Here is a 15,895-nt window from a genome sequence, read left to right on the forward strand (position 1 = left end):
ACGTTTTGGGATTTTTCCTTTACTGTTATGATAAACATTAATAGTATTTATTATGATCCTGAACAAGTTTTGAATTTGAGTGAAAACATTTGTCACTAAGCAGCTTCTTTTTTAAAATTCATTTTTTTATCAAAGGGACTCAATTACTAAAGGGAATGGGAGGGGATTGCATCAAAGCGAAATTTTTTTTAGTATTAGGTCAAGAATTTTTTTTCCCTAGAGATTTCAATAGTATAAAACGTAAGAAATCCTATTTTGGTACCAGATGGCACCATGCGCAGGTGGTGTCAAGAAAATATATGCGAAACACATGCATGTTAGTATTGGTTTTCAAATGGACTCTTAGATAGGCTTTCTATTTTTAGCTTGATTTTGGCACCTACCAGTACTGAAGAAACAAAATGAATAAAAAAAACAGACAGCAGCGTTTCAAGCTATTTTCTGAACCTTCCGAAAAAAAAAACATTTTCGTGGCTAACTTTACGGTTAAGTTAAAAAAAATAACATTTATTATTCTAAAACAAAGTTTAATTATTTTTGTTTTCCATTTGGCAATTATTTTTTTTTTAGAATAAGTTCTGTGTTCACTTATTAAAGTGGCTGAGAGGGTATTTTACAAAAGAGGGAGTTCTAAACTTCCAGTTAAGGATTTTTTGCCATTGAGATTACAATGGTCCCTTTTTATCCTTTCCAGCCCTTTAAATCTGGGAATAGTGGCGAAAATATCATTTTTAAAAATAAAAACAAGTGAGATTTTAACAAATGACTTATATCCAAGCTATGCGAACTTGTGAGTCAAAAGTGAACAAGTTATCCTGTGTGGTATTATAAGCAGCTCAAATCCCATATATGCTAAGGACAGAGAGTCTAATTTCGAGTTTTTCAAGCTTTTTACAATTGGACATACTTTTGACATTGGCCCCAGGGGCTAATCTCCTGCATTTTTATTGTGGAAAGGGCAAGAGGGGTCCATATCTGGATAGTCAAAGGGCATGGGATGTATAATATTTTTTCTCTCCACATTATTGGGGGGTGGGGCAACTGCCCTCCCTTGCCACCCCCAAACGTCGCCCCTGATTGGCCCTCTGCCTATAATTATTTGTTTTTGGCCTAACTGTGAATTATAAAAACTCTATCTGTCTAAGCCGCTTTTGTTGAATCCTTTGAGAATTTTAAAAAAAATGCTTTGTGTCTGAACTGAGCTTTATTCCTAACTTAACAAATTTACTATCTTAACCCAGTCTTAACTTAAATCCAAAATAGGTTAATCTCAGAGCTGTTTATACGGGGAAAAGCAGCCGGGGCAGTTGTTCCGGACGTCGTACCCTAGCACACAAACCCATTGAACGGCTCTGATTACTCCTACCCCACGTTCTACTTTATACTTAGCAGAGTAGTTCTTCTAAGCAGCATAAAACAATTGCAACTCTGATTTGAGTTTAAAAATAAAAACTATCAACCTAGGATTTGTAATATTATTTAGATTAAGTAGAAAATAGGGGCATCGCTGTTTTTTTTTTTTTTTTTTTTTTTTTTTTAAAGCATTATATCAAATACCAATATATTATATTTATAAATGACGATTAGCTGTTGCGTTACCTGTGGTCCAAGCTTCCGAAAACGCAGTCCTGTGCCAAGCTATACAAAACTCCGCCATTTTCTTTAGTGGAATCAAGAAACGAGAGGGTACATACGACGGTAGTTTTTAATTTAATTTTCTACATTGATGTTTATTTATTAGCCCTCCTTTTTTTTTTGCTTAATAGCTGCTAAATTCTGAGTGATGCTGCTCTTCTCGGTAAAATTCTACTTCAGCTACTTTCTCCACTCTAGAGGGTCCAGAAACTTGCCCACATTACAGGTCTAGGCTATGCATATTGAAATTTTGACAAAATCATATTTCACTTTAATTTTCGGTTATTAGTTTCTTTTTCTCTGGCTTTAGTTCTAAAAATGCAATTCCTGTTATTTGAGTCAAATTTTAAGCCATATCGATGTTTTTTTTTCAAAATTTATGAAATGTATTTGCATACCTTTAAAACCTTATAAATTGGGATTGAGCAAAGTTGTGAAGCTGAAAACAATTTGGTCAATATTAGGGGTTAGCTTAAGGTGCTTGAAGATATTATTTAAGGTTAGCAGATAAAGTTAGCCATTCTTTTTTATGGTTGAGAGCTGCCACAGGGCAACCAAAAAGAATGTGGTTGATGGTCTTGTTGTGGGTTTGGCATAGGTGGCAAAGAGGGCTTGTTACCATTGGAGTGGCTGTGTTTTAAAAGTGATAAGTTTGGCAGTTAAGACCAGTAGCATTTGATCTTATTGTGGTATATCTGTGTTTCTTTCTGGGATGTGAATGGAGAAAGGTTTGGTAGGCTTTGGTTTGCTAGATAAATTTTTAGCAAAGTATAAACACATACAACAAGTACTGACAAAACCTATCCTCTAGTACTGACAAATCCTATCCTCTCCACACAAAAAAGTGACCCTCTGCATCTCCAGAGACAATTCCATACCTATGCAAACCTGGTGAGTAAATCACAAGTTCCATAGCCTAGGTGATTATACTTGTTCCATAAAAGATGTATTAAATTTAATTTATTGGCTTGGAGTGATTTAAGTAGTACAACATTTACCCTCTAGAGGCACTGAGGTACATGGGGTCACTTTTGGAGATTTTGTCAGTACTTGTTCAGAATGTGTTTATACTTTGATTTCTAGGCACCAATGGTTTATATCTCTTACTGGGGTTGGCCTTCCAGATATTATTTCAAACTGAAGGGTAGATTTAGCTATTTCATCTGCCTTTTGGTTTCCTTTAGTGCCCATATGACTTGGATTTATCAGAATTTTGTGGATATACCTTGTTTAAGTAGTTGGGTTGATAGTACAAGAGTGGTAGAGATATCATTGTCTGTGATATTGAGGCAAGGGCTGATTATGAGTCCAAATGAATTATAAGAGGTGTGTTTCTTGGAGGGTTTGGCATCTTTATAATGGTATCTAATGCAATGTTGATGACAGATATTTCAGCTGTCATGATACTACTTACACTGAAGAGGAAGTTGGTTCTGGTGGGGTTCCCAAGGTCAAGTATAGCATAGATCATAGTATTTTAGACTGTCTCCAGACTGCATTAAAGGGTTTTTGAGCATGAGCTGTAGGCTAGACAGTTAGTCCATAATCAATCTGAGATCTGGTATAAGTTTTATAGAAATGTATTAGTTTTTTCATGGCAACCCTAAGGCATATTAAGTAGCCTTTGTAAGATGTGTATTTCTGAGGCATTTTATTCTCACATTTTCAATATGGAGCCTGAAAGTTAGTTTTTACCTTAAATTACCTTAAATCGCATCTTCTAGCGACTAAGGTTGCAGGAACCTGTAGATGTCGCCAGGTAGTATTGACAGGAGTTCGTTACACAATTCATTAGTGGATCATCACATCCTACACGTATACAGGACAGTTGAATATCACATACTAATAGACCCTAGTGGTGGATGCAGGCTCATCCCACTGCGTCCTCCATGGCTTGTTCCTCCAGTCATGATCAACGCCAGTCTTGAAGCTGTTAACTGAAGCTGCGGAAACAGTTGAATCGCTCAGTGAATTCCACAACGGAACAACGCGATTGGTGAAGAAGTTGTATTTCTCACGCTTTCTGCTGAATCTTTGGCGGAGTTTTATGGGGTTACCTCGCGCTCTGCTAGACTGGTCCTGTTCGAGAATGGGCTTGATAACACTGCTGTTCATCAACTTATATGCCAAAATTACGTCCCCCCTTTTTCTACGGTAGGTCAGAGTTTGCAAATCAAGCTTTTTTGGTCTAGATTGAGGCCTAGGTATTTTATGTGTTGTTGCTCTTGAATGACAGCCACCATTTAGGGTTAGTAGGGTAGATTTGGGGTTTCTCTCATTATGGAACTGTATTATAGCTGTGGTGGTGGGAAGCATGAATTATTGGAGAAACATTCAAAGGCATAAAGCAACTTCTGTAACTTTGATTGGGCCAGTTCAAAATTGTTTTAGGTAGACCATAGGACTATATCATCTGCAAGCTGAATATTTGTTTGGGGTAAATTCCAATCCTCTAAATATAGCAAAAACAGGAGACAGCTGAGGAAGGCCTTAGGAGACAGACTTTTTAGCAGAAATGTAGGAATTAGCTTGGAGAACAAAAGAGCATTTGGATTGGTCACCTAAAGAAATTCACTAAAAATTCACTTAAAGAAGGTAACAAAAACCCATTTTTGATAATTTTTGCTGAAGGAGTGGATGTTGGTTTTTTTTTAGGCCAATTCGACTGCACTTTTTCACTTCTTCTGGAAGCTCCAGTATCCAGTGTTGCCTTTTAAGACTCAAAAGGCAGATCATGTGCATTTGAATGACATTTTTCAGAAAGTCTAACCTGGTGAACAAAACCTGGGATTACTAGAAGAGCTTCACCTGACAAAGCTGTAGTTGAAATAGGGCTTATTTGAATAGGGAAAATCAGATAGCCTTGAAAAAAGAAAAATGTCAAAAGGGCTCCCTTATTAAATGTTTTCCCCAAATATAGGGCTATTGTCAAAATGCCTCTCAGTCCCTAAATGGGACCCCACAGTCCTAGGTGGAAAATTTCTGTTTTATGAATTCATTTACCAACTAAAAGATAAAGATGCTGCTGATGTGTCTGAATAGGCTATTTTCTGAAGACAAAAATTGCTATGTCCACCTTAGCAAGTGCAGGGTTTATGAGCCCCCTGTAATAGTTGCAGGGCAGTATATAAGCACTTATAGAATAGACTATACAAAAGTTTACAGTATCTTTTATGTGGTATCTTTCAAAATGTCATTATTTGGGAAAATGCACAGGCTGTGAAGGAGAACTAAGCACTAAAAGATTGCAAGCCTACTAAAACCATGAACTCATGTGCAGCCAAGTGCTGTATCTAGCCCCTTGGTGCAGGAATAAAAACATTTTGGTCTTGTTGTAAAAATTGAATGTACTTGATATAATTCTAGACTAGTTACTTTTTTCTATGGTATCTTGGAAAGTGGGCAAGGACTAAACTTCTGTGCATACTCAAGAGTTATATGTCACCGTATTGGGTGGGTGGGCTGGGTATGCATTTTACGTAAATTTATGTAAATAAGGAAATCAGATAGCCTTGAGAAAAGAAAATGTCAACAGGGTCTCTTCATTTATTATTTTCCCCAAATATAATAGGGCTGTTCTTTTGCTCATCTTTGTGCTAATATCTTACATCTTTTGACAAAAAACACTTAAAATGAAATCTTAGCACCAAGATCTTGCATCTTATAGTGTTCTTTTGCAGATGTCTCATCATTCTGCTCTGATCAGCAGTCAAAGAACAATGATGAGTATATCATAAAAGTTCACTTATCATTGTTCTATGTGGCAGAAAGATGGCATCCTTCACACTTTTTGCTAACATCAGTGAGTTGTAAGATCTTAGAACAAAGATGAGTTAAAAGAAGAGAAATCTTTGCAGAAAGATGTGAGATCTTAGATCTAAGATATTAGCACAAAAGAACAGCCCTAATAGTTAACAAGCCTATTCTCAAAATTGCATCTTAGCCCCCAAATGTGACCCAGAGGCCTAGGTGGAAAATTTCTCGTTTTATTAATTCATTTACCAGCTAAAAGATAAAGATTCTGGTAATATGTCTGAATAGGCTATTTTCTGAACAAAAAAATTGCTGTCAACCTTTGCAAGTGTAGGCTTTATGAGCTCCCTGTATTAGTTACAGGTCTGGATATAGGCATTTATAGATTTAGGCTATACAAAAGTTTGCAGTATTGTATATATAGTATCTTTTTTCAAATTGTTATTATTTGGCATAATGCACAGGGTGTGTATGAGAACTAGACACTAAAAATTATGCAAACCTACAAAAACAAACATAATTTTGTGTAGCCAAGTGTTATATCTAGCCCCTTGGTGCAGGAATTAGAACATTTTTGTCTCAATGTGGTATAGGGCAAAAATCAAATGTAAATTTTTCATTGTTCATATTATTGACCTACAGATAAATTGAACATACTACTAGATGCCATTTTTTTTTTTTTTGCTCTTTCTCAATATAACTTTCCTTGCAAATTTAATTTTAAGCCCTTTTAGGACCCTAAAATAGCATGAATGGATTATAACAGTTGTCTAAAACTTTAAATTTCAAATAATGTTCTAATACCTGTACAGTACAAGAGACATCCACTTGACAATAGCAAAGATTTGATGCTATCTAATGCTGCTTTAACAAGTATTCAGGGGTTTCTCACTCTGAGAACTATATTTTTAACTTTAGTTTTTATTTATTTATTAATACCAACATACGGTAAGCTTTAACAAGCTTGTCGCAAAAAACAATTATAAAAAAGTCTGTAACAATGTCAATGACATAACAAAAACATACAGTAACTGAAAAACATTGGAAAAACAATATTACTGAAACATGCAAGAACATACCAACTTAACTGAAACATATCTGTTAATAATTGAAACCTACAAAAAAGTAAGCCCACAAAATAACTGTCACACTGTCACAAATCAGGTAATACAAAGGTAAAAAAATAATCTCAAAATGGATTGTGATAGGACCTAGTATAGAAATCTGTAGAGGCTAAACTACTTTTGAAAGACTGGACCGTGGTACTTGCAACAATTTCTGATGGAAGTGAATTCCAAGTCTTCCACACTCGGCTAGACAAAGAATTTTGGCCTAATCTTTTCTGTGAACATGGTGGATAAATTTTGTGATGGTGTTGACGGGTACTACTGTATTCTGTAAAAGTGAAAAAGTGAGTTGGGGTGATATTATCAATATTCCTAACAATGCGAAATGTATTTATTATGTCAGCTCTATCACGTCTGAACTGGAGAGAAGGCAACTGTAGTCTATGCATTCTCTGGTGGTAAGGTAGATGACTCAGGTATGGTATGAGTTTGGTGGCCCTACGTTGCACTCTCTCAACCCTCTCTATATCACTCTTATTAAGGGGATACCATACTGATGAGCAATACTCAAGTACTGGACGTACATTGGATACATAAAGTGAAATCAGTGAATGAAGATTAAACTTAGAACAAGTACGCCTTAGACGTAATAATTGGTAATTAGCCTTATGGGTTATATCTGATACATGTTTATTAAATTTGAGACTTGAATCAAAACAAATCCCAAGGTCACGAACATATTCTACACTTGAAATTAATGTACCAACAACAAAGTAATGGTAATGCTGAGGGAGTCTATGCAAATAGTGCACAGCATTGCACTTGGTTTCGTTAATGAACATAGAGTTTGCAGTACACCACTGGCCAAGAGCAACCAAATCCTCTTGAAGTAAAGAAATCTCTTGTTCACTCATGGCTGGCCTGTAGATTTTTACATAATCTGTAAACATTTTTATGGTTGAATTCCTAACAACACCGGGTAAATCATTGATATAAAGGCAGAAGAGTAATGGCCCAAGACAACCGCCTTGTGGAACTCTACTTATGACAGAAATAGATGATGACAAGGCATCACCTACTGCAACCTCTTGGGTTTTATTTGTAAGATAATCTGTTATCCATGCTTTAGTTTGTGGGCCTATACCATATAGTTGACATTTTTTTTTTATCAGAAGTGGAATGGAAATTTTTTTAAATGCTTTGGAAAAGTCAATATAAATACAGTCAAACAAAATACCATTATCAGCCATCAATTGAAAATCACAAATCACCTCAAGAAGTTGCGTGTTACAAGATTGTTGTTTACGGAAACCATGCTGAGCAGAATGCCATAAGTTGTTTTGTGCTTGGATTCTACTCACCACAATTTTCTCCATTATACAGGAAAAGATTGATGTATTTGAAATTGGTCTGTAATTATTGAAATGGGACTTTGAACCATTCTTTTACAATGGCCTAATGATAGTTCTTTTCCAAGCTGAAGGACATTTACTAGATGAGAGACAAAGATTAAAAAGATATGTGAGTGGCCCAGCAAGCACTGATGCAAGTTCATATAACATCACATTGGAAAATCCATCAATATCTGGTGCCTTTTCTGGATCAAGATTTCGGAGTGTCAGATAAACCTGCTGGACTGTAAACTCTGAATCAACAAATTCTTTTGTTAAATCTGGAGGAATAAACTGAGTATGTGTTTTGGTGTGTGTTTGAGTAAAAACTGAACCAAATACCTTATTGAAAAGCTGTGATTTTACAAAATCATCATCTATATGTAAAAAAGTTTCGGGATCTATAAAGGAAGTGGATGATGGGGATTGTGAAACTTGATTCCTTCTCACATATCTCCAAAAATTTTTTGGGCAGCTTTGGACTGATGCTATAACTTTTGTCTCCACCTCTTGATGATTTAAATGAAGGAATTTAGTTGCTCTATTTCTAGCTCTTTTATAATTTAACCAAGAATCTAAGGTTTTAAATCTTAAATGATCACGCCACCTATCACCTTTTTCTTTTAGTATTTGTACAATATACCAAGGAAGGATCTGTCTGTTTTTGAAAAACTGTCTACTAGCATATATTGGTACATATTGATCCTTACCTTCTATAAGGGCCTGCTTAATAAAATCAAAAGATGCATCAACAGTAGCATTACATTGCTGCAACTCCTCTCGTATAGAAAGAGATGAAATATAATCTGAAAATGTAATGTAATTTCCTCTATCATAATCATATTTTGGAGAATGATTTGGAATATCATAACGGCCTATCACACAATTTAATGATATCACCAATACCAAGTGATCACTTTTTCCTAGTGGTGGCAAAAACTCAACACTAGCAACATCATCTGGCGATTTTGTAATTACAAGGTCTAAAACTGAAGGGGTTGAATTGGCGCGCAAACGAGTAGGGTTTTGAATGTGCTGATACAAATAATGTTCTTTTAAAGTTTCTAGGAAATGATTTTCAAATGACTCATCAGAAAGTTTTGTTGTACCTGATGTCCAATCAATAGAAGCTAGGTTAAAGTCACCAACTACTAGAAACTTAGAACTAGATAAAGAGACAGGGGATAAATACTGCAATATTTTTCTATTATTAAATGAAGACAATTCACAAACACTAGGACTGATAAATGGCTACAACTCTAAAAGCAATTGAGTACCCAGGTAATTTCACATCAACTACTAAGGATTCACTTATAATTGAAGAAATTGGGTCATTAACTTCAGTATACTTTAATGAGGTATGAACATTAATGAAAATTCCACGCTTATAATTATTATTTAAAATGAGATTATAATCAGGCACTTCCTGGAAAAATATAGCTGGGTGCTGACAATTCTTGGGTAGTGCTTCTGTAATAACAATAACATGGGGTATGCGGGTTGATATTTGGGCATGAAATTCATCAATTTTTGTAGATAAACAGTCTGCGTTAGTATACAGAACAGATACATTACATTGCTTGTTAATACTATTTAAAGGCAGGGAATAGGTTTTTAAAGGGCCATTCTGTTGTTTGGGGTAATGGCAACCCATTTTAGCATGTTTTTTGTCACTATGCAGCCATTTTTTATTCCTAAATTTTTCTCACCAGCAGCAGTTCTTTTCTTGATTTCTTCTACTAATTCTTTTCTGTGCACTCGGTCTTCTTTTGAGGTATCAGCATAGAAACGAATGTCTCCTTTTTTAATGCAGGACTGTGTTAGGATGTCAATTTTAGTTTTAAAGGAACTGACTGAGAACAGTAATGGATCTGGTCGATTGGATGAGTTTGGGTTATTCCTTGTCAGCCTTTGCAAATTGATCACTGCACCTACATCAATTTGAAACATATTTTTAAGAAAATTTTGTAAGAGCTGTAAGTCATTGGTTTGAGGTGGAACACCATATGCAACTAAATTCATACGTCTTTTCAGTCTGTCATTTTCTTGTAACACCATCTTTTGAACTTCAGTTTTCAGCTTAATGTCAATGGTATGATTGACCATTTCCTCAACATTGGCTGTGGACACCTTAGATGAGATAATATTTTCTAGACTCTGAACTCTAGCATTAATACCTTCAAGAGAGGTGCGAATTTCATTTTGAAAACCAACATACATAGCTTTCATTTCACTACAATGCTCATTAAGAGCTGACTTCAGCAGCTGGGGAAGATCTTGCTGGGCTGAAGCTCTAGATTTACACATGGGGCATACCCAGGTGCTACCAAGTTGGTCATTCATTTATACAAAAATATCATATTCAGAGGAGGACATTGATAGGCATTGTGCACATAACCATTGGTCGCATTTATCACACTGTATAGCACAAGAACTGTTGTCAAGTAAACACCCAGCAACAGCACATTTTAGGGATTTAGCTGGAGGAAGGTTAGGTTATGTATTTAATATATGCTGTGCTTTACCCCCCATGTAAATATATAGCCCAATTTTATTCATAAACTTATATTTTCATCCTGTTCCGTTTTATTTCATTAGCATTAACCAAACTTCACTTCTCATGTGTTGTACAGATATTAGAAAAGTACCCTGTTTCATTATAAATCCATTTTATGAAAATTGTATAATTCACAAACATCAATTTGACAAGATTAAGTTGATTAAAAAAATCAAAGCAAATCCACCTTCTATGTCCAAAAATATCAAAGCCAACAGAAGAAACATTGCAGACAGTTAAATGGAGAAGTTGTTTAAATATTTTGTCCAACTTAATCATGATAAATCAATGCTTGTGGATTATATAACTTTAAAAATGGATTAATAATCAAATCGTAAGTTTAAAATCCATGGTCTAAGCCATTTTTAGGGCTCGATGCATTTGACATAAATTTGAGAAACACAACTGCAATGGGAATTAGCCACCAAAAACCTGTTTTTGACGGCTTAATTCAAGACACCACTATAGGGTAATACAATGTACAGCGTGGTTTTCATTGTGTATACAATATTTAAATGGTTCCATTGTAACTGAACCCCCGTACAACTGAACCCTCGTGCAACTCAACCCCACTTAACTGAACCCCTGTGCAAGTGAACCACCGTGCAACTGAACCCTCGTGTAACTCAACCACCGTACTTACATTGGGTAAAAAACAAGTTAGAATCTTAACATGTTCTACCTTATTGGAATTGTTTGCTTTTTTAAGTCTTTATATAAATTACTGTCAAGATGATTTATAAAAATGCTCCGTTTTGTTTTCGTAAAAACAAAGAAAATCGGACGTCATAAACTCTTAAATCCAGATTTTATTTCTCATTTTATGTCTGTTAATGGGGTTTCCCTTCGCCCTGTCACTTTTAACCGGCATTTGTGATTCAGGGGTTGATGATTTGAACAAAATTCGAACTTTAGCGTAAAGAGCGAGGTATTGACTAGGGAACGAACTCCCTATTATACGTAAAAAAATATATGAATATAGAAATTTGCTACGAAAGTTAATTCGTAAGTTACGTCAGAACAAAATTTCGAGAAAGCCATTATAAAAAAAAAGGAAAATTAATATGCGAATTTCGCTTTAATTATTCATGTACGGTGAGCCAAAATCAAAGCTGTATTAGTTCAAAAACGTTCAGAAATTAAATAAATAAAAAAACAAGTTTTTTTTTTACTGAAAGTAAGGAGTGACATTAAAACTTAAAACAAACAAATTACTCCGTATATGAAAGAGGTTGTCCCCTCCTCAACGCTTCTCTCTTTACGCTAAAGTTTTTATTGTTTTAAAAAATAGTGTTGTGAGAAAGAGTCAAACTTTAGTGTAAAGAGCGAGGCGTTGAGGAGGGGACAGCCCCTTTCATATACGGAATAATTTCTGTTCGTTTTAAGTTGCCATTTTGAAAATCTGCTGGCACATAGTGTCTTTTGGTTTAGTTCAAGTTCCACCTCAAATACCTCATTCTGTCAAATTTTCAACTTGATATGCGTAGCCTTAATAGTGCTAGTTTAATAGTAGCAGAGGTCGTGGTAGGAGCAGTAGAAGTAATAATAGTGTTGAATTAGTAGTAGTAGTAGTAGCAGTATTAATAGCAGTAGTAGCAGGTAGATGCCCCAGAAGTTCCATCTTGATACACTAATCTGTTCCAAAAAAAAATTGCTGATACACCTGTATCAGCAATCTGTATGTTATTGCAAGTTACCATATGTTAAAATTTAAGATTTTTATAGAAGGGATGATCGTAAAAACTTTGAAGGGGGCTCATTCGATTGGAAATTGAAAGTTCAATTTCGAAAAATCAAAGGTTATCACAGGATAATCATCCTTTCCCTCTTATCCGACATCCCCCCCTAAATACGTCCGATCAAAATAAAAATAAACATTTTTGTTCAAAATAATCTGAAGATCGAATAACTATGCCTTTGGGGTTAACAACCCCACCAGCAGCATGTGGGGCAAGGGCTGTAAGCTACGCTAGTTGCTCTTTGCTAACACATGGTTTTTGTAGGAAAAATTTTTGTATGAATTTGGGGGGGGGGGGCTCCGTCGATGTGAAATCAAAATTTCCCTTGCCCTTTGCAAATTTAAGTGATCGGAGGACTTCCACCCCACCCTATTTCTCCCCCAAATACATCCGGTCTAAATTTTGGGACGGCTATTTTATTTAAAACAGTTTAAAGGTTAAATACTATACGATAGTTAAATAACTATGGTTCATAACCCTATTTTTTTACCCAATGTAAGTGCGGTGATTGAGTTGCACGAGGGTTCAGTTACACGAGGGTTCAGTTTTACTGTGGTTCGAGTAGGATTAACATAGGAGTATACTTTCTAAAAGCCAGAATATAATTTGTACTTTACTGAAAAAATTCAAATGAATTTACTGAAAAAAAGTGCATTGTCAGTTTAATATACATATGCTGATATTGATTCCTTACAAATTATGTTCTGGCTTTTAGAAAGCATAGGGTTTAGAACCATACTCAGATTAATTTCTGCTCGTTTTGAGTTTGACTTTTAATTTCTGTTTGTTTTGGGTTTCATTTATTTATTGATACTGATTTGTGGTAGTTGTATGCTTGGTAGATTATTTTATTCTATTTTTGTTCATTTTTGGTTTAATGGAGTTCTTTATTTTTTTTAATAACTTATTTTTTGCAAAAAGTATTTTTGATTAATTTCTGTTCGTTTTATATTGCCATAGTCTTTTTCAGGGAGAAAGACTGATCCTCATGTGAAGTTAAACAACCATCCCTTCCATAAAAACCTTTAATACCCCCTGGGCATAACTTAAAACCCTTGCCCCTAATCTCTGGGGTTTGTTTCAACCCCAAAAGCATTATTATATGATATTTAGACCATTTTGAATGGAATGGCTATCTCAAAATTTCTATTAGACGCATTTCGGGACAATATGACGTGTCTAGGGGTGAGAGGATACCTGTCATCTGATCACTTAGACTTTTAAAAAGGACAGTAGACTGTCTGATTAGCAATCCAATAAGCTCCCTTTAAAGTTTATATGACCACACTTTCTATAAAAACCCTATATGTCCCCAGGGCACAACTTACAACCCTTTCCCTGAGGGCTGTGGGGGAGTCCTCCTCAAAAACATATTTTCTATCTGGAGATCAACTACGCTGAACAAAATGGCTATCTCAAAATTTTGATTGAATGTGTTTAGGGAAATGATGGGCATGGGTGTGAGAGGGGGTTTAGTTGCCCTTTAATGCCTTTGGACTATTAAAAAGGGCACTAGCCCTTTGAATTTCCAATCAAATGAGCCTTTTCTGAAGTTTCTTCAACAACGCTTTCTATAAAAAAATCTTTTATGCTCCCAGGGCATAACTCATAATCCTTGCCCTGAGGGCTGTGGGGGAGTGTACTCCTCAAAAACATAATTTCTATCTGAAATCAACTACATTGAGCAAAATGGCTATCTGAAAATTTTGACTGGATGTGTTTGGGAAAAGGGTGGGCGTGGAAGGGGTGTTAGTTGCCTTCCAATCCCTTTCGACTATTAAAAAGGGCACTAGGCATTCCAATTTCCAATCGAATGAGCCCTTTGCAAAGTTTCTACGACAACTCTTTCGACACGAAGTACCCTAGACTAAAACCCCCCAAAAATAATGCATTGTGCCAACATGGTTCTTTACTTGGCAGCGCGATTGCGTTGCCTATAATTACCTTTGCTTATTCTTTTTTACAAGGTTTTCAAGAATATGAGAAAGGGTGTTTTAAATTTAAAAGATGAGATTAGACCTGCACGTGGACTGTAGATCCCACTTTGGTTTATTCTTCTGTTACAAGTTTTCCCAAGTGGAAAGTCACTATCCCAAAGGGTAGAAGTAGTAACTTGAAAATTCCTTCTTGGATCCTAATTTAAGACTAATTGTAGACTTCGCATTGGAAGGTGTACTTTGAAAATGTGACTGTTGGAGTTCCACCCCTGTTTCTTTTCTTTTCAGATAAATGACCTGGTTTTGTTCTGTTATTACATTTGCTTAGGTTTGCCTATAGTATAATTTTCAATGACAAATTTAAAAGTCTCGTTGCTAAGCTATAGTTGTTTTGCAATAAGTAAACTTTGAAGTAAATTCAATTTTGGACTTCCTGGTTTGAGTGAATAATAAAGCTAAGAAAGTAGAATTGGTTTTGAATGGGGATTGATAGGATTGACTGGGCCAAGCGAAGGTCCACCCCTATAAACAGTTTCTGTAAAGAATATTATTCTTGAGTTAGTCTGCATTTAGACACCCCGTTCGGGGAAGCATATTTTTTTTTATTATTATAAGTGACCGTTGGAAGAATACAAGTAAGGTATTTTCTACAAACTGTACTAATTTTCCCGGAACCCAGGCAGGTTAGGAATAGAGTTACGAGATACCGTCATTATTATATTGACAGGGGGGTTTGTTACCTCCAAGGAGAGAGTTAGAGATTTCTAGTGGTAACCCAAGGGCGGGTACATTAGAAAGTGGCCATTTGACCACTCGATCGCGTTATCATACCCTGGGACAGGGTATACTGTAAATAGGGTAGTATCAAACCCGAGATTTGCAGAACCGGTGTGGTAGACGCGGGCATCACATTATAATTTGGAGCCGGGGCTTTCTCCTCCAATAAATGGTGACACCCCCAACCTTACACACCCAATAGTGACAATTTTGCTCGTAAGTTTTAATCTACTGGTTGACTAGCCATTGTTGAAAGAGACCATTTCATTTTCATTCTGTTCCTGGGTATAATCTATTTCAAGGTTAGAATTTTAGGACATGTTTGTCGTAATCTTGCTTTCATCTATAGATGCTCTCTTGCTTACTTATAGTATTAGTATATAGCATGTATTATTTATCTGGTTATTTGTTTATAGATAAAAAAAATAAGTAAATTTAAAAAAAAATTGACTCCATCTCAGAATTTGGGTTAAAAAACACAGCTCTACTTGTTGCTCAAGCTGTTGCATCCTTCCTTGAAAAGAAAGTTAGTTCCCTGAACTCAGAAGCAAATACAGGGCTTTAGGATTTAAATTTATTTATAATTGAATGTAGGTGTAATTTTTAAGTTTTTAGCCTAGACAAAGCATTCAGTTTGATTGTTTTTTTTTTTTCTAATGAAATTCAAGACATTCCTACCAACCAAACCAAATTCTGAAATTTAGTAATAGTAATATTATGTGCTAATATCGTGAATTCAACATTGTTTCCCAGCAAGCTACAGTACACATTAGAGCTGAAATAGAAAGATTGAAGATGGATATGACATACCCACTGTCTGAGTTGCAAAAGATAGTCATACAAAGAGACGTGAACGCTGCTAAAAGTTCTCTTTGGGGACTTTCCAGTTTGCACTATGCAGTCTTCCTTTTTTTTGCTTCCTTTGTATGGAATGCAATTGAGTAAATGCTCAAGAGATGTAGATAAATGTATCATTTACCACATGTTTTTATTTTCGAACCTAAGAGTAGTTCAACAGCTTAAGTTTTTTTTCTTCTGT

General features: G+C 35.5%; 1 protein-coding gene across 1 annotated transcript in view; it reads left to right on the forward strand.

Annotated features, from left to right (window-relative positions):
• Positions 1–1,768: 1,768 nt before the first annotated feature.
• The window catches only part of LOC148953726 (RNA-binding protein Rsf1-like), a 37,452-nt gene continuing 23,325 nt past the window's right edge, over positions 1,769–15,895 (forward strand). Inside the window, exon 1 of the mRNA XM_089085818.1 lies at positions 1,769–1,798. Coding sequence (XP_088941944.1) covers positions 1,784–1,798 — 15 coding nt within the window. The 5' untranslated portion in view covers positions 1,769–1,783. The remainder of the gene's footprint in view (positions 1,799–15,895) is intronic.

The sequence above is a fragment of the Artemia sp. Qi Xiang Cuo genome, chromosome 3 (genome assembly GCF_049724085.1).
Source record: "Artemia sp. Qi Xiang Cuo chromosome 3, ASM4972408v1, whole genome shotgun sequence".
Taxonomy (NCBI): Eukaryota; Metazoa; Arthropoda; class Branchiopoda; order Anostraca; family Artemiidae; genus Artemia; species Artemia sp. Qi Xiang Cuo.